This window comes from Pelodiscus sinensis, chromosome 10 (genome assembly GCF_052426305.1).
Source record: "Pelodiscus sinensis isolate ZL-2025 chromosome 10, ASM5242630v1, whole genome shotgun sequence".
Classification (NCBI taxonomy): Eukaryota; Metazoa; Chordata; order Testudines; family Trionychidae; genus Pelodiscus; species Pelodiscus sinensis.
Genome location: NC_143061.1, coordinates 29,092,208 through 29,116,865, shown reverse-complemented (window position 1 = coordinate 29,116,865; position 24,658 = coordinate 29,092,208). Strand labels below are relative to the sequence as shown.

At 38.6% G+C, this 24,658-nt stretch overlaps 2 protein-coding genes across 4 annotated transcripts in view; one reads left to right on the top strand and one right to left on the bottom strand.

Annotated features, from left to right (window-relative positions):
* The window catches only part of MED12L (mediator complex subunit 12L), a 479,380-nt gene that overhangs the window by 231,403 nt on the left and 223,319 nt on the right, over positions 1–24,658 (top strand). Inside the window, exons 17-21 of the mRNA XM_075937725.2 lie at positions 16,518–16,665; positions 17,270–17,388; positions 19,074–19,217; positions 20,010–20,173; positions 21,977–22,108. Coding sequence (XP_075793840.2) covers positions 16,518–16,665; positions 17,270–17,388; positions 19,074–19,217; positions 20,010–20,173; positions 21,977–22,108 — 707 coding nt within the window. The remainder of the gene's footprint in view (positions 1–16,517; positions 16,666–17,269; positions 17,389–19,073; positions 19,218–20,009; positions 20,174–21,976; positions 22,109–24,658) is intronic.
* P2RY12 (purinergic receptor P2Y12) lies at positions 1,259–23,665 on the bottom strand. 3 transcript variants are annotated; one of them, XM_075937735.2, is made up of 4 exons: positions 23,531–23,645; positions 22,050–22,079; positions 9,080–9,219; positions 1,259–2,904 (listed from the first exon to the last, which is right to left on the bottom strand). In XM_075937735.2, exon 4 carries the CDS (start codon positions 2,880–2,882, stop codon positions 1,890–1,892), a length of 993 nt encoding a protein of 330 aa, XP_075793850.1. In that variant the 5' UTR covers positions 2,883–2,904; positions 9,080–9,219; positions 22,050–22,079; positions 23,531–23,645; the 3' UTR covers positions 1,259–1,889. The 3 variants fall into 3 exon arrangements, with proteins under 3 accessions (XP_075793850.1, XP_075793849.1, XP_025036948.3); XM_075937734.2 differs by lacking the exon at positions 22,050–22,079 and having other exon boundaries at positions 23,531–23,665; XM_025181163.3 differs by lacking the exons at positions 22,050–22,079; positions 23,531–23,645 and adding an exon at positions 16,086–16,210.

Here is a 24,658-nt window from a genome sequence, read left to right as displayed (position 1 = left end):
CCCCACACCCAACCCCATTCCACCTCACCAGCGACTGCTTCCCATTCTCTGATTTTAAATTGTACATTTTACCAACGCTTGTCCCTGAGTGTCTATAGCTTCAGGGAGGACACTTAAAATTCTGCGTGTACATGAGTGTGGACACAAAAGCAAAAGTAAATGTTTTTTTAATGGATCATTTTGTAATCAGGATTTTTGTATGATGTTAGCTTCAGAAAGATCTGAAAGATACTATCTCAGAGTAGTAAACTGTTGTAAATGACACATTCCCCTCTGTAAAGAGCTACCCATATTTTATTCTGAATGTCATTGTATGCCTAGAGACAGGGGAAAGAAACATCACTTAAATTATTAGTAACTACACTTTATACTTAGGTTTGACAGTATTCAATTTTTATTACAATTTCAGCAGATAATATTGATGATTTTCTCATGAAAGCTCATGATGCTATTTTTGCTCATCTTTAAGGTACCACAGAACTACTCATTTTTAAAGTTACACACTAACACGGCTATCCCGCTGAGATGTTTATTATGTCACAAGTACAGGAAACTGTGGGGACATCAGAAAATTTAATAGCAGTAAACAACGAGATTCAAAAAGTTAGTTTTATAACTGTTAAAAACACATATTGTCATCATCACTTCAAAATACACCATACAAATACTCTTAAATCAAAAATTGTGCCTGTTTTTATTGTTTGTTTACTAGTCCACTTGTAACATGACTAATTCAAAAGTAAAATCACTAGATTTTGCCCATAAACTCTTATGTTGTCTATATGCACATTTTGATTATTATCAATGAAAATATTTTTGTATCATTTATGGTGATTTTGACTGATAAAAATCTAACCCCTTCCAGTTGATATGATTTAGTGGATCAACAGAATAAACCACAAAATTTTAGTACTAAACTTGTAATATATGTGAAGATATAGGTTATAGTATTTGGTCTCTATCCTACAAATGATTACCTCTGTGTTTGTTTTCAGTGTCAATAATAAGGATACAATCAGTAATTCTGTTCTGTAGGATCAAGGCCTGGCATGTCAGTAGAAGATTTCTCAGACTGGGAGTCTGCTTAGTAGTTGTATCATCATTAAGTCTGCCTGTGGTAGCTTACATCAACCTACGGTCATCTGCAGTCAGATGTGTGATGCCAGAAGTGAAATGTGTATTTTGCTAATTCAGCACTTATACATAGCTTATTTTTTCTAGTATGCTTAGTAGTTTGGCAGTTGGATTCAAGGAGATCTTTTTTTTTTTTTAAAGATATCCAGTTTACTAGTTCTAGTTTATTTAGTTGCATTTCTCAGATTTTAATTGGTTTGGGTGAAATCCTAGGTCTCACTTTGAGGTCTGTTTGCTTTGTCACCAACTTCAAGGGAACCAGGATTTCACTGTTTCTCTTCTGAGCCCTCACAGTTTACAAATTCATCTATAGTATTCCATGAGTAAAACGCTTTTTTTTTTACCTTTAATTGTTTTAATAAGCATGCAGGCCTGGCTCCAACATGTACTTAAACTTAAGTACAAGATTATTCCCAGTGACTTTTGTTAAACTGCTTGTGTGCAAGTAAGCATACATTTGGCTGGATGGGGGCCATAACTAGTAGTTTTTGTAGTGTGTGTGTGTGTGTGTGTGTGTGTGTGTGTGTGTGTGTGTGTGTGTGTGTGTGTGTGTGTGTGTGTGTGTGTGTGTGTGTGTGTGTGTGTGTGTGTGTGTGTGTGTGTGTCAGAATCTAGATTCAATTACCACAGATTTAGTTTCCAGAAAACTAAGTGGTAATTTACCAGTTGATTTTATTCGGAGTAAGACCTGAATATTTATTATTACTAAGCATGTCAGTACCTATAATACTTGCTATTTAGCCAGTGTTGTAGCTTTACACTGGTGTCTCATCGCTACTATCTCCATTGTTCCGCTCCTGGATGTGTTTGTGTAACGTATTTAGCAAGGATTTTCGAAAGGACTTACAAAGGAAAAAATATATAAATGGATCAAGACAGGCATTTAAAGATGTCAGCCAGAGGGTGCTCTCTTTTATGTAGAACAAAATGTTCTGAGCAGAGCACTGAAAAACGTCTCTTGTTTGGCTCAAGGTGTAGGGAATTCTAGTAAAATGGAATGGCACAAAACAAATAAAGAACACTGCAATAATGATAAATACCTTCATATTTACAGTTTTTCTGGATACCTTTCCTGTGCATTTTGTTCTTTTATATGATTTGTACAGCTCCTTACTTATGAGTATGTAACATACAACTATGATGACCAAATTAACCCAGAAGATAAATTGGCAAATGTAGTTGACAATTTCATGCCATACTAACCCAAAGTCAGATTTCAAGAGAGCACATTTCTTCACCATTTCATGCAAGGGTTTTTTGTTTGTTAGAATCATGTTAGGTAGTGAAAGAATAAACATAAATAACCATATTACCGTGGACAGAATCTTGGCACCTAGCAGGCTGCTAGTGGTTGATGTTTTAAATGGTCTGGCAGCTTTCTGATAGCGATCAATAGTTATTAGCCCCAGAAATATAATACTAATGTACATTGTGAAGTAAAATATAACCTGTGTGACCTGGCATACAAATCCCCTCAGCGCCCAAGGTGCCAGTTTTGCATCACTAAGAATTTTGAATGGAAAGGTCAGGATCATGAGGATGTCAGAAATGACTGTGTTTTTCAGGAAGATGATGAAATTAGATTTACTGGAGATTTGAAAAAACACCCGCATTGCTAAGCCATTCATGACAATGCCCACAAAAAAGAGAACAGTGTAGAGCAAGGGAAAGAGAACTTGACTGATTTTGTTATCAGAGTTGCAGTTGCTTTCATTTCCAGGATAGCTGAAGTTGTCTGTAGCTTTCATTTGTACTTTGATATCTTTCCCTCTGTTAAGACAAAAGATGCAAGGTTATCATTCTTCAGTCAGAGAACTCCAGCATTCATATTCAGGGTGGATAAATGTAACCTATTTACACTAATTTTGGAACTGGCAACTTATTTTAAGACATAAACCTATTATAATCAAACTATTTTAATTTAAATTAAAAAAATAATATTAAGCAGAACATATTTGGTGCTTCATTTGATAGCAAGTTATATTACTTAACTGGTGGAAGTCACTGACTAAGCACCTGCACCCTGAATTTGTTGAAGTGCTAACTAGGGATGTTAAAAAGCAGATAATTGGGTAACCATGTAACTGGTGAAAATCTTGGTGGTTACATGCACCTACAGCAAGGGAAAGCAGCAGCTCCCCAGGAGCTGGTGTGCATTGTGAGCTAGCTTTTAAACTGGCTGTGAGTGTGCACTGGCTGCTGCCCTGCACTGATGCCTCTGTAACAGAGTTAGCCGCATGGGGCAGCAGCTGACTCCTGCTGCAGCCTCACTCCCAGGGAGCTAGCTTCCACCCTCATGCTGCTAACTCTGATGCAGAATTAGCAGCATGTGGTGGCAGCTGGCTCCTCATGAGTGGGGCAGGAGCCTGTGTATAACTGGTAACCGAGCCCTCGCTTATTGGTTAACCATTTCAATACTTGTATGTTCCACGTGCTAACCTAGCTTTTGCAGAAATAGCGTCTTCAGCAGATACAGATAGGATGTCTTTTTTTTTTTTTTGGTTTTTTAAATTTCAGTTTATTCAGCTAGTTCAATTCAAGGACTAATTTGTTCAAAGTTAAGAAGCTTATTGGGAGTTGAAAAAGCTGAAAAGTTTGTTTTGTTGTTCTAATTTGTTGTTAAATGCTAAGAGTGAAATCTGTTAGCTCTAAAATCTTGACATACAGTGACCAGAAATGATCAGTCCAATTCAGTAATTATAGATATTATTTCCTTTGTTTACTAAAGCAGTTTGTTTTCAATGCGGAACATGTTTTGGAAAATAAGTGGTATGTATCCAGAAAGCTTAAGGTAGTTTTATTTAATTTAAAACACACTTTTGTGCATTTTTAATTTAATTTTCATTTTCATCCAAATAAAGACTAACAAAAATCACAAGCAAAATGTAATCTAGTAAGAAATGTCATCCACCATTTTCTTACATAATAAAAATGTTAAAAATTGAAAATCCGAAAAGCTGTATAATTGTTTAAATGTGTATAAGTAGACACATCCTCTTAATCAGCAACAAGCAGCTGATTTGATATAAAGACTATATTTACTTGAAAATCAACATGTTTTAACGGTTACCAGCCAATGAGAATCAATTTTTCTTTAGGAAAATAACTAATGCAAAATGTAATTAAAATAAATTATTTAAATCAGGCTTCCTGCTTGCAGATTTAAATCATAATTAAAACTAGTAATTTAAATAGCTCTATGTTCTAATACCCTAATAAATGTGTGAGTCTTTAAAGTGCCACTAGACTCCTCATTCTTTTTGCTGAAACAGACTAACATGGCTACCTCTCGGTGATGATGTTAATCATTCTACCCGGATTGTATTCTAGTTATTCTCTTGATATGAATGTTATCAGGTTTTATTTGAGCATAATTCTGGTGGATTTATCGCCACATCATAACAGATTTGTAGACACAGGGCTAAATTCAGAGCCTGTTTTTCTTAAAATAATTTAGTATAATTTCAACTACACTGAGGAAGTGGGGTTTTCCCACAAAAACTCACGATATTGTAAGATGCTACAGGACTACTTAATTTGAAGTTACAGATTAACACGACTACCCCTGGAGACTTTTTTTTACCATCAACTGGGACAGATATAGGCACACTTAGACCCAGTTAGACTCTTAGACATTGTGCAGTTGGGAGAAACTCCTGTGTCAAGAAGCAAGAGAAAGAAAGTACAGGCAGTCCTCGAGTTACGCGGATCTGACTTATGTCGGATCCGCACTTACAAACGGGGCTTTTCTCGCCCTGGAACTCACGGGCGGTGGGACCACCCAGACGCGCAGTGGTCCCGCCACCGCGTTCTCCGGGGTGAGAAAAGCTGCTCCGGGTGTCCCTGGTCTGCTTGGGGGGTCCCCAGCAGACCAGGGACACCCCGAGCAAAGCCACAGAGACAGCGGGGTCCCGGGCCTCCAAGGCTTTGCTCCGGGTCTCCCTGGTCTGTTGGGGATCCCCCCCCCAGCGGACCAGGGACACCCGGAGCAAAGCCGCAGAGGCGCGGGACCCCGCCGCCTCCGCGGCTTTGCTCCGGGTCTCCCTAGTCTGCTGGTGGGGGTGGGGCCCAGCTAGTGCGCCCCCCCACCCAGCAGACCAGGATTTTGTTGTGGACGCCTGGGGTAGAGCAGCTGGGGTGCTGCCGGGTTGGTCCTGGGGGGACCTACCCGGCAGCGCCCCAGCTGTTCTGTCCCAGGCTCCAGATTCAGCCGCTGTTGAAACTGATCAGTGGCTGATTCCAGGAAGCTGGGGGCAGAGCAACTCTGCCTCTGGCTTCCTGTAGTCAGCCCCTGGTCAGTTTCAGCAGCAGCGGCTGAATCTGGAGCCAGTTCCCAGTTACGTACAAATTCAACTTAGGGACTATAGGTTTGTTCTTATCTTGTACGTAACCCGGGGACTGCCTGTAAAAGAAAGTTTTAAAATTAAGATAGGGTGAAGGCACCTTGTTTTCCTCTCCTCTCTTTTTGACTCTCAGGGCCAAAGAGATAATGTGCTAGGGAGCTGAATAAATTTATCCCACCAGGAAATGAATATTTACTAGTCTGACATACACAATGAGTGCTTGGGGGCCAGAAAAAGGTGTGAGCTGCATCAATACTTTTATGTCTGCATATATCCCCAATGAATATTCCTTTTGGAGATGCATGATCTTTCCAAGCGATTTCTGTGGGGAATTGCGAAGTGAATGCTAACCAATTATTGAATCTGGTCATTGCTAATGCTGCTTCCTGCTGGATGACACTGGTAATGCATACTACTGTACACAGTTGTGGGTTAAAGGCCTTTAGCTATGACTAGTAACTCTCAACATCATCGATAATGAATTCATGGGGAATACAAGGCTAACATTTAATTTTTTTGCCTGTGTAGTGATGTCTTCAATCCACAGTTTTCAAATGGATTTATTAAATCATATCCAGTGCTCACTATATTATCTACTAACTTTTTTATCTTCCAGCTGTGTCTTCCATCCTAGGAATTTTGGGGAACTATGGACCTGTCTCCTAGCCTGATTATTCTTGTTGCCCCTTCCTATTACCCCACTCTTTCCATATCTTTCTGCCAGTTGTTGTCTCTTGTTCTTTTTCCTCCTCCCCCATGATGTATGTCATACTGCTGCCCCCTCTTGCTGATCGCCTCCCTCAGTGCTGTTTCTTGACTTCTCTTTGTGCCTCTTCTAAAGGTCATTCTTCCCCCATCTTCCTTTGCTCTTACTTGTCAGTCTCCTTACTCATGTTGCAGCCATTGGAGGCTTTCCCTAGGAGTGCAGATGGAGGGAGGGAGGAGGAGCAGCTTTTGGATTCTCTCTCCTTCTGTGGCTATGGGTGAAGCTGGGTGGGTAAGAGTCAGCTCTGCCTCAGCTTAGTTACTATAGACTGGCTTCAGATTCCACCTTCCCCTATAGCTTCAAAAAGACAGTGGGAGGGGTCTCCAGTTGTGATTTGGGGGCAAGTGACATCTCTAGAAGTGTATCCTGTCCTCAGGACTCTGTCCAGCCCACTAGGCACCTTCCAACTCTCGTTCCAACTTCTGAGCTGCAATGCTCAGGGGGAGGAAAAATGGCAGAAAAATGCTTTGCTGATGTGTGGCCCCCAGAGCCAGAGTATCTATTTAAAGCCCCTCATATGTACCTGCAGCCAACGTTTATTGCTGTGAGCCTTAGACCTTTTAGGCACCTAGAGGCCAGGTATGCTGAACTGCAAGTCCCCTAACAACACATTTTCTGAGGGAGACTTGAGCACTTGCATGGGGACAGGGATGCATTGAAGGCACCATGTTGCAAGGGACTGACTCCTTTCTTGTCACAATAAGGTGAAATAAAAATCTCGAGGCACTGCTCAGCTGCCTTTAGCATGCTACGTGGTCACTGATCCCCTGCCAGCTGTCAGACCAAAAGCTTCTGAAAGTAAACTGATCTAGTTCCTCTAACAGCCTCACAGGAAAAGCACAAGTCCCATAATGGCAGATGTGCCTTTATGGCAGTGTTTCTTAAACTTTTAAGACTGAGGAACACCAAACAATATATTTTTTTGTGGGGAACACCAAGGATTTTTTGTTGAGAGAAAAACAAAGTTGGTGTGTGTGCGGGGGGGGGGGGGGGGGGGAGTTATTGAGGGGGAAAAGTCACCTTCCCATTTAAGGGCAGACATTTTTAATTCTATTGTTCTCCGTGGCACAATTTCGACTTCCTCGCTGCACACTGGTATGCCACAGAACAGTTTAAGAAACACTGCTTTAGGGAAAATCCCTTCCTTCACCCCAAAACACAAACTGGTGTCAGTTTGCATGTAAGCTAGGAGCACCTGTTTCAGATCTTAAAGGTGAAAACAATTAATAAACAGTTCCTTTGTCTATAAACTTGACACCCAGCAATTGATATTTAAGACCAAGGCTCTGGTCTACACTAGGGCATTATTTCAAAATAACCCCCCTTAAGTTAAATACTAAACAGAGTATCCACACTACCAAGTCTTTTGTTTCAAAATAATAGGCCACTTATTTTGAATCTGTACTCCTGCTTTTCTCAGGGAATAACGCTACTTTTGAAATATAACAGAGAGATAGCCGTGTTAGTCTGATCTTGGTAAAAAAAGCAGTCATGTAGCACTTTGAAAGCTCATTACCTAATAAACCATCTTGTTAGTCTTTAAAGTGCTACATGACTGCTTTTTTAAATTTTGAAATAGTTGTTTCAAAATAGTGTAGATGCTCTGGTGCTGCTATTTTGAAATAACTACTCCCCAGAGTAATTTGAAGTAATAACTCTCCAGTGCTTCCTGGGGCTCTAAGTCGAGGTAGCACATCCACTTTAACGGAGCCTGTCTCGTAATAATTTTGAGGCTTCCCCATATTGGGGAACGCTATTTCAATTTTGTAAAATCAGGAGTCAAGGTGAATTTAGTTATTTTGAAACAGTTTTCTAGTGGAGAATTCCTAAAATTGAGTATGTTAAAGTGCTTTTGAGATCCTCAAATGGAAAGAGCTATAGAAGTGTTGGATATTATTACCATTATTTACTACTTACTAACTGTATAGGAAGAATGATAAAATAAGATGTAGAATGGGAAATGCTACTATGAGTCACTTGCTTTAATTACAGCTTCAACATGTTATAAAATTTACTTTGATTTGTCAAAATATTTACCAACAGATCCCTTCAAATAACTGTATATGATGCAACTTTAAAAAAATTGTACATTATCTTATTGTCACAAACAAGAACCTTTGTGATCTGTGTACAAATGGCAGTTCTCTTCCCCCACTTCCCTCCTCCCAAACTTCACAATATTTATTAAATGGACTATGAACAGTTATCACTAAGAATTAAAGTGCATTTGTCAAATAAATTAACAAATCTCTGCTTTGTTTTGGTTGTTGATTTGCTCTGTTTACAAAAGTGAGAACATTGGATTTCCCAGAAATTAGTATAAAAATATGATTGTCTGTTATGTATTCCAAAGATGGGAAAGAGGAGTGAAAAACCATATAAGGATGGTTACAGGAGCAACATTTTCACTAAGTAGTACACTTTAGGCCCTTCAGACATACAATTATAAAAAATGCTACAGTATTATCCTAGTAGGAGCTGCGTGGTATAACTTTAGATGCTCTGAGTTGTCAGATGTTATGTGCATCTCTGATACCTTTATTATTCTGAGTTGCTTACTTGTATTTCCATCTTTAAATACATGTAAATTGTAAATATGTATTTTAGTTAAAAATATCAAGTATAATTAAATGGCTATTATATAAGATTGAGGGATCAGAAAAGAATATTTGGAGAGAAAAATACTTTATTATTTTAATGCTGAAATATTAGTTTTTTCCTGTGGTGGGAAGTTAATATTGCTGGCAGATCATAATTTGCTGTTCCTTGTCCCCTCTGATTTCCTTTCCTTTTTCTAAGCCTGAGACTTAAAGGTAGCATTAGTTTAGTAGCTTACTTCAATAAACCCAGGTAAACAGAGAGAAGGAAACTCCCGGCTTCAGTATTTAGAATGATGCTCTCCTTCCCAGTTTGAAACTTGTGTGTCTTAGCTGTTTCAAATCCAGGTGACAGCTTCAATGCTTCTGTTTTTATTTCCTGTAAAAGGGAGAAAAGAAATTAGAGACATTATCCTTCTGCTTTCAGTCTCTTAAAATAATTTGTGGAGACTACAGGTAGTATATTTTAAAAGCTTTTATATAGTAGTGACTTTGAAACTTTCTAGAATAATATGATCAATATATTTCTAACTTTGTCATAATATATGTATTATTACAGAAGATATTCAGGATTGTATTTTTATTTGCTTAGAAAATATTTAATTGTGTTTTAAATAAAAGGTGAAGAGGTCATTTATTATTTTTGAGCAGAAAATTATATTATACAATTTATTGGTCCTTTATGTAGATTTCACATACTTTTCCCAGTTCCATATCGGCTTATTAAACAATTCACATTTTGAAACTTTAAAAATTAGCATAATGTAAGTTTTCCTCCGTTAAAGATTGATTTGTATAGCTGTCACATAAATGGCACTGAGGATTAGGATTAGGATTAATGAATACAGATTTTGAAAAACAATCAAAATACACATTTGTGGGAAACAAACCGTCTTGGTAACAGTTGTGGGAAACCCATACACTTACAAGCTATGAATTCTGTTTGATCTTATGAACTCTGTATGGGTGTATATATATTTTAAATTACAAATTCCACTTTGTTTTCTGAGCACCATTTTGATTATATTTCTATTCTGTGGGTTCATGTTGACTCTGTAACCTTCATGTGGAACTAGAAGTTGAAACATGCAAGAGCTGTTAGAAGAAACGTTCATACCTAGCAGAGAGTTAACCAAAGTCCTCTAAGTCTTGATTGTCATTCATTCAAATGGAAACATTTCATTTGACAGTTTCCATTTCAATGGATGACAGCTATTGCCTAGGGCAAAACAGTTTTTCAAATCTGGACTCCAAGTCCATGACAGGAAATTTTGATCACTTATCAGAATTTTTATCAGAGAAGTCACAGGAGTGATTGGAAGTCTATAAAAAGCAGTGCTGTTTGAGAGAAGAGACCAGCACATAGAAGGGAAAGCTGTGCAGGGGGAGAAGGAGGATTTTGGATTTCCTAGAGGAGATCAAATCCCAAAAAATGCTCAAGAGTGGTAAGGAAATTGAGCCAGGGAATATTGTATGGCTGTCCTTGTTTTGCATGGTTCTCTCTCTCTCTCTCGTATGGTATAAAGTAAAGAATGATTGATTTAGAAATCTTTCTGCAGAGTCTTTTGTTTTACTTTGATCACCGCTTGACCTTGAAGCAGTACACTACAAATGAGAGTGCCCCAAGGCTGGAGTTCTGAGAAAAGTGTGCCACTGGAAAGTCTTCGAGGGGATGGATTCAGCTTTGGGCTTGGGATTTAGGGCACTTGGGCATCTGATCTGACTATCAAGCAGGGCTGCCCGACAAAATACCTATGTGTAGGGAGTGAGCCTAGAGCAGGGGTAGGCAATAATTTTTCATGGGGGCGCGCCAAGATTTTGGAAAGTGGTCAAGAGCTGCACTCTTCCATGATATTAATGGGGAGATGCAGAGTCTGGGAGGGAGGTTGGGTAAGGGATTGGGGTGCAAGAGAGAGTGGGGTCTGGGAGGGAGTTTGGGTGAAGGAGGTGGTTGTGACCTAGGGCAGGGACTGGAGTGCAGGGGTTTGGAATGTGACCTAGGGTAGGAGAATGGGGTGCCACATCTGGGAGGGGATATGGGTACAAGAGCAGGACAGGGGTTTGGGGTATGTTGGGGGGAGGCAGAGGGTTGGGGCAGGAAAGAGATGGGGTGCCAGAAGCAGGCTGTGGCCAGGAGACTTACCTGCCAGCTGCCAAACTAGCTTGCTCGCCTGCAGAGCTAAGGCTGGCAGAGCTTAAAACGTTTCCCAGCCAGCCTGCCTGCTTACCTGGCCATGTGCTTCAGTGAATAACTGAGTTGAGGAAAGGGGGCACAGTTCTTCTTGGCTGCCTGTTATTCAAACAAGCAGCTGGACAGCGACCAGCCAATGGGATTGTGCTGGGGGTGACTCCTGAAGCTTCCATCTTCTCCTCCCGCACCCCCATTTTGAAAGAGAAAGGGAGTTGGCAGCTGCTTTTCTGCATAGTGTGTGGGGTTACGGGGCAAACAGGGGACCCTGCCTGGGGCTCCTCGCAGCCTCCATGGTGGGGATTTAGTGGCTGTATTTTGCCCAGGCCTGGCCTAGAGGGTATTGGGTATTGAAATGTCATTTCTAAGTGATAGGTTTGGATGATTGTACTGATTGGTTGGCTTTCGTAGTTTTCACATGATTGTTGCTTTAGTGATCTTATTATTAAGTAAACTTGGATACAGCAGCAGCTAGAAGCAACACAGGTAATATTTTCACTATGTGTTTAAACTGGAGAATAATGGATACGCAAAATGTGCTGCCAAATGCCAGTTAGCAAAAGACAACTTTGTAATATGAGGTGAAGGTTAAAAATGTCCTGATCAAGCATGCATGTTTGGTGCAGAGAAATAAACATGAAAATAACAAGGACAATAAAATCAAGCCAGTTCAAATTTGTGCATATGTACTGTAATAAGTTGTCTAACATAAGACATACAATATTCATAATTTTCAATGATTTGAAGAGAATTAATGAGCATAATTTACATGTGTATAAAATACGGTATATTATGAGAGGCAGTTGGAGCGCCATAAAAAAATCCATCATGACTTTCCTATGTCCCAAGAGAAGATATTGGCCATTAATTTTTTTTCTGTACATCTGTCATTTCTGACTGTAATAGGAGTTGTAATAGCAAAGTGTGAGTGGTTCAAATACAGATTAATATACTTGAGTGTCATGGACATGAGTGTTTGGTTTCTTACTCAGGAAGGCTGAAGGAGACAGTGTTTTCAGCCTACACGGACCAAAAAGGAGCATAAAAGCGCACAGTCCCCAGGCTGTCTGTTCAAAGCCAACAGCCTGATGAGTGTCTAGCTGGAGGACTACAATGCCCTAAATGATTTAGATTTTCTTTAATTTTCTAATTTGCTTCTCCACATTTATAGACCAGATCTATGGAGTGGTCAATGATAAGAAGGAAATGTCATGAGGGCTTATGGGCTGCAGTTAGAATTATTTTCTTTTTCTGACGAGGATTCATTGAATAAATATCTGCAGAACTGAGTAAAAAGTAAGTTCACCACTAACTTTATTCACATCAGTTTTGTTTCAGTACTCAGTGTGTGGAGAAGAAACTGGTATGTTTCATCTTTCTCTCAGCTTTTTTTCTATCATGTACATTTTTCACTGATAGCAATGAGAAGTTGGCACTAGTTTGTGTAGGAAGCATGCCAAGATATTTTTGTAACTAATGTAGTCCCTATGGGTACACTGCAGGTGTAGGGTGTGACTGGCATCTGGAGTTGATGTTTTCTATATGTATAGACTTCAGAATCCTTTAGATCTTGTACCCACTTGTGTTGCGCTTCAGATCTTTTGTTTTGAAAAACAGTTATTTCACCTTATCTTAAATAACATCATTATGGTAAGAATTGTGTACCTAAGAAAAGGATTCTATGAAAGCATATTGACTCACTCAGAATAGAAGCAAATGACAGTGCAAGTGAAGTGTGTATTATTTGAACTTTCTGCAGCTCTGAATAATGAGGGAAAAGTAATTCCAGCACAGCATTGTTCTGAAGGAGTCAGCTCTTCTAGGTAATTATTAAAATGTGATGGTGGTGATATTGAACCAGACTGATAAACATCTGTTGAACTCCTGCTTAAGACATTTTGTTGCAGGATGCATTTGAAACAGACCATGCCAACAGGGTTATAAATGAAGGATGTCTGCATAGAATGAACACAGCTGCTTTGTGTGTGTTTGAATGATCATTTGTATAATTTTCACTGAGCATTTCAGTACATTCTGCAAGGGATAACAGACCACACCCTGTGTGGTAGGAAAGTCATGGTATCACCTTTTTATGGCTGGGAGAGTTGAGGTGAAGTGACTTGCCCCATGGGCCATATGATCATAAAGCAAGTAAGTAGGTGTGCTAGGGTTTATTTCCAGGCCTGTGTGCTTTCCTTTCGTTCATGCGGCTTCTTTAATCAGATTGTTACTGTGGAACATTGCCTGTCAAGGTCTTTTCCTGTTTCAAATGGCATTTCCTCTAAATGCACTAATGGAGCATTCCGTAAACTCATGTTAGGTTGTTTGGAAAGGATCCAATTGCAAATATATTTTTTATGGAATATATTGTAGCTTAAAGGATAAAGTCTTATTGTACTGATGGGTGTTTTTTTAGTTGTACCAATCACTGTTAATACCATATTTGTGCTGGTTTCTGGAGAGAAAGCTTCAATCTTTGCTGTGTCAATACAGAAGGGAAATGCCTGTAGTAGTACTGATCACTGCAGCCCTAACTGATATAAAGCAGTTGTGCATGGCAAAAAATCTGAATCTTATCTGCTTACAGCGTGAGTGTAGAAGTCTGTGGCACAGGCACCAGCACAGAGTTTGTCCAAATGCTGACCAAAAGTGATCAAAAAGAAGAAACAAATGCTCTGATGTTTCCCTGGGGTACCCAGGGTTGTGAGGCACTTCAGTGCCATCTGCGCTTAGCATGTAGGAGTCTTGTCTGTGCTTGCTGTGGATCATTTCCCTGATGCCACTAGCTTCTGACAACACAAGCACTGGCTTCTAGGCCTCCACAGGACTTGCCTCCTCTCCACAGACCAGCAATAAATATACCCCAATCCCAAAATCCTCTGAGGATTATTCTGGGGTGCCCAGCCTCCACTCCATTGAACACTAACAGAAGTCTCCGTTTCGCTGCTCCCAAGTGAATAGTACACATCACATTATAAGAGTCAGCTCTGGACCATCACTCAACTTCATATGCAGCATGTCTCTTTCCCTGTCTCTCTTTCTAATATGAGTTTACCAAAGAATAGGTGTTGGAAAGTAAAAGTATTTGAAACAAGCAGTTATAAACAATAGAATTATAACTCTACATCAGTGGTGGGAAACCTGTGGCTCATTGGGGTTCTATGTGTGGTCCATGAGACATTTTGTTTACTGTTGCTCATATGCAGAGTTGCAAGATTCCGCTGATTTTTACCTCCATATATTTTTCCTTCCTCTAATGCTAAAGTGACATGCATATAAAGCAAGGGCACATGAAGTGAGGTGCCTGCTGATTGCACAGAACACTGACAGAGAGCCATGCGCTCCTCCACATCCAATCTAAATGCTGCTGTGTTTGTCAGCACAGCCTGCAAATTCTAGGCACGTAGTTGCATTTAGCAAAATTACGCTATTCCAGGAGTTATGACAATCTTGCAACCCACTGAAATGAAAGAAGGTCACTCATGTAGCCTACTCACTACCTTAGGTTGCCCATGGCTGTTCTGGAGACTAAACTTAACTCCCAAGTAATTTTTCTATCTCCTGTAAGATAGCTTATCCCAAACACATTTCTCAGAATTTTCTGCTAGGCTGGCTGATACCCTTCTTTTGTCATAGTAAGCCTGTTCGCAGCTTGTCATCAGAGATTGAGGGATGTGTTTCTTCATCTTAGGCTATACCAAACAAGACATTTGATCATCACCTAAAAAAGGGTGTCCCCAAACCCTCACTGTTTACCTCGTCTCATTAATTTCCTTCTAGTAGCATACTGAGACAAATGCTTCAGACTTCCAGTATAAGATAGAATACATAATGGTTCCCAGGAAGATAAATGTCTCCCATGTCCTATCTGGAGAAGTTAGTCTCAGAGCACACTAATTTTGAGTGGCCTGTCTTTAACTACAAGGCCTATAGAACATATTTTTCAGCATATATACTGTGGCAAAGCGCTTGCCTGGCCTTTCAGGATCCTGCACTTCTAGGCGGAAAGTGTTTGTGTCCGAGGCTCGCTGTGATCCTCCACATAGCCTCTCATCCTTTGATACAGTAAAGGGTTACAGCCTACTGAGCCAACCTCATCATAGGCTGCTCAAATAGGTTTTGGGGTGAACCACTCTTCTGGCCCAAACTCCCCCTTCAGAGGTTGCCTTCATCTTGGTTCAGGGAGGTTTGGAGAGAACATGGGTAGAAGCAGCAGATAGTAATTCTTCCACCACCACAGCTGCAGCTTTTTCCTGAGCCCCTTCCACAACCAACTGTCCCAAGAACCTTTCTCTTGGTACCTGATCATGTCCTTCTGCTCTTTCCCAGCGCACCTTCACTCCCAGTCCTTGGCCTCTTGCCCTCCCTGAAGGGAACCTTTTAAACTAGACCCAGCAGGTTCTTAACGGGCTGAAGGTGTTCTAATTAGCCTGCTGCTTCTGGCAAGTTCTTAATTGTCCCCAGGTTCTTCCTGGTCACTTTGCAGCAACTCCTGCCCTGGCTACTCAAGAAAGAGAAAGCTATTCACCCAGGCTACATCTATACTGCACACTTATTTCAGAATAAGCTATTCGGGAAGAAATACTCCAGAAATGCTCATTTTGAAATAGCACATCCACACTACAGGGAAGCCTTGAAATTAGTCCAAGGCAGGCTCCCCTAATGTAGACACACGACATCGATTTAGAGTCCCAGGAAGCACTGGGAAGTAATTACTTTGAATGTCCTGGGGATAGAACTATTTCAAAATAGCAGCAGTGGACTGTCCATGTGACTGCTATTCTGAAATAGCTATTTTGGAAGAGACATTATATCTTGTGGCATGAAGGTTACAGAATCCAGAATAAGCTGCCTGTTATTTCAATACTATTTCAAAATAATGGAATTGCTGTGTAGACGCTCGCAAAGTTATTTTGAAATAACATCTATTATTCTGAAATAATGTTGCTGTGTAGACGCACCCCCAGAGACCAGCATATCTAGTTCCATCAGACAGCGATGGCCAATTGGTCTGGGTCTGTGTCAATACATAGTCTTCAAGTGTTTTCTGTACATACCTCTTCTTTCCATAGAGATCTACATGACCATTTCTGATGAATCCAGAGGATCCCTTTATACCCCTGTGGCATCTTCCAGGTGACATCAAGAGGTCCTTTGGTTACAGTTTTATTAGAGCTTATTTTTGCTATTGGGATCCCTGCTGCTCATTATTCACTATGGGAGAGGGTCAATAAGGAGAGTTGGTGAGGGCTAACATGAATAAATACTGCAAAGTTCATATTTATGCATCTGAGTCTAAGTGATGTGACTTTCAAAAGGGCGGTGCTCCTGGCAACTCCAGCCTTGGCAAAATTAATCTGTATTATGCAAGTAAATCCAAGCTGAACTTAATGTTGGAAAAAGGTTTAATTGTCCTTTCTTACTCCTTAATTGCAATCAACAAGAGAAAATGAAAGTTGCTTAATTTGCTTGCTTTGCTTGTTTTTCAGGATGAATCTTCTAGTCATGAATGTAACCAACGCATGATTCTTCTTTATGGTGTTGGCAAAGAGCGTGATGAGGCAAGGCATCAGCTGAAGAAGATTACCAAAGATATCCTGAAAATTCTGAATAAGAAAAGTACTACTGAAACAGGAGGTAAATACTGAGCTTTCCAGAGTCTGTAATTCACAATGTAGGGCCTATGTAGAGCAGGTTCTAATTAGAACCATGCAAATTTATCATATAATTTGCCTTTTTTCCTGCATAGTCGGTCAAACAAATACTGCTACTACACCTACAGAATGAAGTAGCCAGAGTAGCCCTGCCTTATAACTGTACCAGTACAGCTAGTCATTTCAACTATACCTCTCTGTCCATATTAATAACTTGGCTGTAAAAATTATGTTCAGGCTAAAATCTGGAATATAATAGGTCAGCCAGAAGAGATTTATGTTTACTATTATTTTAGCAAAATTGTTTGGCTATTTCTGGCCCTTAATAACTGTCACTTTTTTCACTTGAATGACTAAAAATGTTCTCCACCCTCCTCTCCCTCCCCCCGGCCCCAAAGCTGCATCTTGTTGTATGCTGTGAAATTTTTTTTCCCCTGAAGCACAGTGGAAAGCTGGTGTGAATGGTGTTTTATATAGTCATTTCGAGCAAAGCATTTTTTTAAATGGCCTTTAAAGCAGTAAAAATGCAAAACTACATGGGATCTATTAAATGTAAAATGACCAGAATAATGTTTTTTTCTGTTAAGTTGGGGATGAAGGGCAAAAAGCCAGGAAGAACAAACAAGAAGCATTTCCATCTCTTGAGAACGTGTTCACAAAACTGCAGCAACTATCCTATTTTGATCAACATCAGGTGACATCTCAGGTACTTTTTTTGAATAACATTGTAGTTATTTAAGTTACACTGTTTACATGTCAAGTAGGAAGAAAACCGTAGAATAAAAAAATCTGTCCATACATAGTATTTTTAATTAACGAATACGGTAAAAGCTAGTGAAATTCTTCTTCCGTATTTTTAAGTAACTTCTAGAAATTGGTAGTTTTGTATTGGCAAGATGTTAGCAAAGCTATTACTAATTTCATGAATATTTACAGTACAAATGAAATATTTGGAACTATTGCTATAATATTCAGCTATGTATAGAATATTATGTATGTATAGAATATTATGTATAGAATATTTAACTTTCTATGTATAGAATATTAACTGTCAGCAGTGTACTACTAATTATTAATGTAAATACTTTTCAATTTTTCAGTTTTGTGCAAAATGCTATGCATGGGCATAAGGCACAAACTATCATTGTAACTTTCATGAAAGTTGATGGAATCTTTTCCATGATTCTGTTCAACGTGCGTGTGAGAGAGATTAAAAGCTGCAGTTGATTTAAGCTTTTTGTAGAATTTATACATTTTAAGCTTATTTTTGCTTCTCCTATTATAGCTACTTTAATAACTACAAACCACAAATAATATGTGATTTGTTTTAAATTACATGTGGGTGTTCCATAAAGAAACTTTATCAAGAGCTGCAAATATGTTTCTATTCAAAATACTAGTTTGTTGCCACAGACTTTCAACATTTAGCGGTGAAGCGATTAGTGCTAATTAGCATTATAAAAATTCCTTTAATTCCAGTAAAGTTTCATTTAAATATATTTTTACTAATTTGATCTTGGCACCAAAAATAAAGAAAGAAGAAGTTACAAAAACTGGCATATATTCAATAAATCCTTAGAGCACTTTTTTCGGATTTTCATTTTTTTTGGATGATTTTGCTATGTATGCTTTGTGATTGACTTTTGTTAGTAAAGCATCTTAGTCATTAATCATAATGAGCAAAAAATATGTTTTAAATCTAGAATTGTCCAAGAAGATTTAAAACACATGGATTCAACACTACTTTTAATTTCAAATCACTTTCTTAAAGCATTTTATAAATAATAAAAAATGAAATTGCAAAAGTTAAGAATAGGTTGATCTATTTAGGACACACAATAATTTAACATTATTTTGCTGGCATGGAACACAAACTAAGTCAGAACTGAGTATACATTGTAATAAAACAGTACATAAAAATCCTTTCCTCAGTTATTAGTTACTAGAGCATTGACCTGTTTTAAAATGCTTTTATTGTCTAATGCTTCATTAAACAGTTATCAAAAATCACTTACCTAAGGCCAGGTCTACACAAGACGCAGAAGGCTGGCTTAAGATACACAACTGCAGCATAAATAATGTAGCTGGAGTTGATGTACTTTAAGCTGAGCTTGGTGCCATCTCCACGGTGGGAGGTCGATGGGAGTAAACACTCCTGTCAACGTTCCTTACTTCCCACAAATTGAGGAGTACTGGTATCGACTGGGGGCACGCTCAGTGTTCTATTTAGTGGGTTCTTACCAAACCCGCTAAATTTAATGCCAGAGTATCAATCTCCAGAGTGGTGAATATAGATGTGGCCAAAATTGATGGTAGAAATTTGAATATTTAGGAAGATAAATACTCAATTATTGTAATGTTTTAAAACACAGATGCTTTTCATTTTCACAGATCTCCAATAATGTTCTGGAACAAATAACTAGCTTTGCTTCAGGTACATCGTATCATCTCCCTTTGGCTCACCACATACAACTTATCTTTGATCTTATGGAGCCAGCACTCAACATCAATGGGCTTATTGACTTTGCTATACAGGTAACAAAGCAATTGCTTTGTTCTAATGTATGTCAAGACAAAGCTATAATGTGACCTTTCCATAAATAGTACACGTCTAACAAATAAGTTTGCAGTTTGTGTGAAAGTGACATGCACAACAGTGATATGCTGTACAAGTAAACGTTCTTTGGTGTTAGAGTAGACTTTTCCTCTCACATTATAAATATGAAATTATTACCTTGATATTAAACACATAACTGGCTGGCAGTGTATTCCATGGTAGGAGGACACTGTACTGGGAGTGAGGCGATCTGTATTTTTCTAGATCTGCTGTTGTGTAACATTTGTGCAAATCATGTAACTTATATATGCTTCAGTTTCCCTGCCTTTAAATGGGCTGTCAATACTTAACTAATCTTATGCAATCCTTGAAGATCTATAGATCAGACACTATAAAAGAGTTTGTTAGCTATTGTACTTTTATTTTTTCTTAATTGGAAAACATTTTCCAATTGTTTTTAAAATGTGCTGTTTTTTTTCAAAATAGCAAATCCAGAACATCTTAGTCCAGAATGTCTTATTTAATATGGTTTAAATGGCTATTTTAATCTAAAGCACTTCTCTATCTTATGTGACAGTTGTCTAGGCACAAGAACATTTCTACAGCTCAGAACAATCCTTTGTGCTTTTGTATTGTTTGAACACTTTTTTTCTTTATTTTTAGCATGTTATTGTGTGATGTTTCCATTGCTTTTCTCATTTATGATTGTTGGAAATGTTTTGTGTAGCTTAATTTGGAAAAGGACACTCAATATTTGTCTTCTACTTTAGCTGTTAAATGAACTGAGTGTTGTGGAAGCAGAACTACTGTTGAAGTCATCCAGCCTGGCAGGAAGTTACACAACAGGATTATGTGTGTGCATTGTTGCAGTTTTGCGGCGTTACCATGCCTGCCTAATTCTAAATCCAGAGCAGACTGCCCAAGTTTTTGAAGGGTTTGTAGCTGCTGTATTTTTTCTATGTTTATTGCATAATTAAACTTGTATTATACTTCAGCGGGTAGCCAACTTAGTCTATACAGGTAAACTGAAAAAACAACAAATAGTCTGGTAGCACGTAATAGACTAACAAAATACGTAGATGGTATCATGAGCTTTCGTGGGCACAGCCCACTTTCTGTGCCCACGAAAGCTCATGATACCATCTACATGTTTTCTTGTATTGTACTGGCATTTGAGCTATTAAAATATGTGTCAGCTGTATACACTGAATTGCTATAAATTGCTCAGGAAAAGTTTAAACTATCACAAAAAATAAAATGTGAGTGTTTTTGTTTAGTTTAAACTTAAATGATTGAGGAATTGACTTAAGCTAACTTGATAAAACACTATAAGAAAGATTTTACATCAGTTTCCATTAAAAATGATTTACACACAGTGCAATAGTTTCTCTTCAGATTTTTGCACTGATTTAAATAAGCTGGTTTTAAATATTCATTGAGATTTGCAGTATTTATCTGTCCTATTAGATATATGCCTGAGAGTAGTTTATAGAATATTTTACTCAAAAGTAGTGTAACAGTTTGCTGTTGTTGTTTTTCCCCTTTGTGTTAAAGTAAATCCCAAGTGCTCCACAGGGTTGGGCATTATACAAACCTCATATAGGACAGTCCTTACCTCAAAAGCTTACAGTGTATAAATGACAGGTGGTGTAGAACACACTGACTTCTTAAGTGTGGCAGTAAGGGTGTACAGTAGGTAATGATTCAGTATAAAATCATTGATGCAAAGAATACTGTGACCTTCCTTCCTCAACAGTGCCTTATAGACAATCACGGTAGAGCCAGATAAACTGGGAAATGTTTGCTTCCATGTACTATTACAGAGATACTAGATGAAAACTGAATTCCATTGGAGCAAAGCCAAATTAAAGTGTGAAATGTTTAGTCCTTTGTGCACAGTGAACTTGTGATGTGCTAGGTTAGCAACTGTTGCACGTTTTTATATCATCGTCTTTAGGGTACAAGGCACCCTCTAATCTTTTCTATCCATGTGCAGATTTTTTCTGTCCATGTGCAAAATAAATGTTTATGCGCCCGAGGAATGTGCAGATTGACCACTACCAGTTGAAACAAAACATAGCTGTGGGTGCTCTGCTAATCAGCTGGGCATCATTGGAGTCTCTCCTTAGCAGCCTCAGAAGTACACACCTTGAAGGGAGCACTGGTGCCAGGCTGTAAAACTTTGATCTGTTTTCCATGGCCCAGATTATGCATTGAGCTCTGTTTGGGCAGACCTCTGTGGCCTGTATGGAGCCCTCTTGAAGTCAGTGTGACTCCCCTTGTACGTAAATTGCTGCAGGATTGTGTCCCATATGTGTAAAATACTTTACTATTTTCATCGGAAAATTTGAAAATTTGCTTCCAATGAAACCCTTTATACCTATAAAAATGGCATCCATTTTGACTTTTATATGGACATACCCATGCCAAGAATTAGAAGATGGCCTATGCTAGTTTTATAATGTTAAAACGCATAATTAGATTTTAGGGAGACCAGGTGGGTGAGGTAATATCTTTTATTGGATGGAATTCTTTTGGTGAGAGGGGGCAAGTTTTTGAGTTTATGCAGAGGTCTTCTTCTGGTCTGGGAAAAGTACTCACAGTTGAGTGCAAGGTGGAACAGGTTGTTAAGACAAGAAATTAACATGTTGCAAGAGATCATTCCAAGTGAAATGAGCAGTTAATACATTTTCAAAAGTCTGAGTTGGGAATTAATCTCTGATTTTTTTTTTTCCAGATTATGTGGTGTTGTCAAGCATGTTGTTAATCCATCAGAGTGTTCTTCCCCTGAAAGATGCATTTTAGCTTACCTCTATGATCTCTATGTATCATGCAGTCACCTACGAAGCAAATTTGGGGACCTTTTCAGGTTAGTAGCACAAAGCTGTTACAAACTAAAATTACTAAAAAGCCGACTCCCGCCTTTCTGTGTTATATTAATTATCTTTCAGTTCAGTTTATCTGCTCTTGCAAACACATCTTTTCTACTTTCTGGTTTTCCTTTGCCTTACTTGGGAACCATTTTGCCTACAAAAGACTGTTTCAACTTGAAAGCCCTAGTCTTGATACTGTTTGAGTGCTGAACACAGCAGGCATACTTCTGTGTCCACTGACACTCCACTGAAGTCCTGAGGCTCCACAGGTCCACCTGCATGGAGCTTAGTGCAGGAAGGACCCAGGTGGAGAAGTGTGCCTGTGCTCATACACAATGCTAGCAAAGTCGTTTAATTCCCTTCATTGCAGTTCAGTTTTGATTAATGTAAAATACTCTTTAATATACTTGTAAATTAACAGTAATAGCTACACCAGCATTGAAGAGAATGAATTCTGCAGTACTCTGCTCACTAAATCTTTCATTAGATATAGGTAGAGGGACAACAAAAAGTGTGTAGTTTGAGATGCTACATTGCCAAAGTTTCAATTTCTTGTTCTGGATTGGAATCTTACTGTAGAGACCTCAAAAGTCAGAATTTGTGGCTGTTCTGAAAAAGAACTTTTATCTGTTTGCTTGTTTATTGTGAAAGTTACAAGCCAGCTTAGTCACAATTATTTTTTCATTTATCCTTGTGGTTTTGATCTGCATGTTTCATGTTTGAGGTTTGTATTGCATAGGTATCTGTGAGAGTTCTCAGTAAGAGAACTTGCAGATATTGTAAATGGATTTTATAAATGCACATGAACAGTGTTTCTCCAATGTTGCTTAGTAAAAAATTATCAAATATACGGTAGCTTCTTAACTATAGATGGTTTAACTGTAAAATAACTGTACATTTATTCTACTGCTAACCCCGTCCTCATATTTTTCAACTACAAAAGTTACAGCTTAATAGAAAATATAAAATAGCAACAACCATCCCTCAGAACAAACACAAAATAAAATCCCCACAAACAAAAATATATTTTATTGGTGTTCTATAATATTTTAAAATGGCATGGTAATAACATGAGAGTTCTAACTGCATTTGTACCCAGCACTTTTATAACAGGTTTCCTGTCCAGGGTAATTAGAAATGGCTGATTTAAAATACAAATCCTCTGAAAACAGGTAATTATAAGGAAATACAGGGATTCCTTCACTGTAGCAGGGTGCATATGTTACTAGCAGAATACTAGTTTATTCTATGGAGCTGCCTTACCATGTATAGTGCACAATATAGTTAACTATTCCCAATCATTCCTTTAGCTGCTTTCTATGACACTGCAGGTCCCATTGGTTCCCTTTTGTAGTAAATTTCAAAATAAATTACAATGCCTCATTTAAGTAAGCATTCACTTTATGCTCAATTCTTACCTTCTGTTGACTTTAGGTTTTAAAGGGGGTTTCTCTGGCATCATCCTGAACAAGCTTGCTGAGGCTTTCAGCCAGTTTTGCATGCTAATGTTCACTGTACTTCCTTTTTTTCAACTGTCTCTTCACATTTTTTTATGTTTCTGATCATCTGACCACTCCTTCAGCATAACACGTCAGAAACTCAGTTTGCCAATCCACTCTCTTAAGATATGGCTAGTACTGTGACCATTAGAAAAGAAGAATAATCCAGTTTTGTGTTCCAATCCGTAGAATAGATTTTGTATAAAAAGTACCTAAGTCCCATTTTCAAAGCACCCTAGAGGAAAGGACATTTGTATCTCAATAGGATTTAGGCTCCTGAGTGGCGTCTGGTGTTTTGAAAGTACAATGCGAGTCTCTAATTGACTGGTTATGGCCTTCTGCTGCATTGTATGTGTACCATGTTGCTTTTCAGGAAGCGAATGTATTCCATAAGCCTGTTTTACATATATTAGCTAGGTTTTAGGTGACACTGACATTTGTTAGATTATGGTCAGATTGTAACTGGGGGGTTGAAGTGTAATGAACTTTTCCCCTTCTTCCCGCACCACTTGTGAAAGGGCCAACCACTGTATGTCTAGTGAGTGAATTCACTGCTATATGCTGCAATTCCACCAGTACCGACTTATTGCGGGGGCGGGCAGTGTGAGGTGTGGGCCATGTCCAGATGCTTCAAAGGAAATGAACAGAAAACGAGAATTATCAAGTGATCCAGCCTCTGTCATCCAGTCCATTGTAGACTCTTTCTAGACTGACAGTTTCTGACAGCAGAAGCATAGGGAGACCTAGAGCATGGGTTTGCATCCCTGACCATCTTTGCTAACAGCCATTGATGGACTTTTCCACCTTGAGCTTATCTAATTCTTTTTTTTAAACCCAGTTATAGTTTTGACCTTCACAACATCCCTGGCATTGAGTTCCACAAGTTGACTGTACATTGTGTGAAGAAATACTTCCTTATATTTGTTTTAAACTTGTTGCCTATCAATTTCATTGGGTTGACCCTTGGTTCTTATTTGATGTAAATGGATAAATATGTTGTGCTTTAACTGCACAGGATCTTTTGTTTCTTATTTTTTAGCCTCTTAT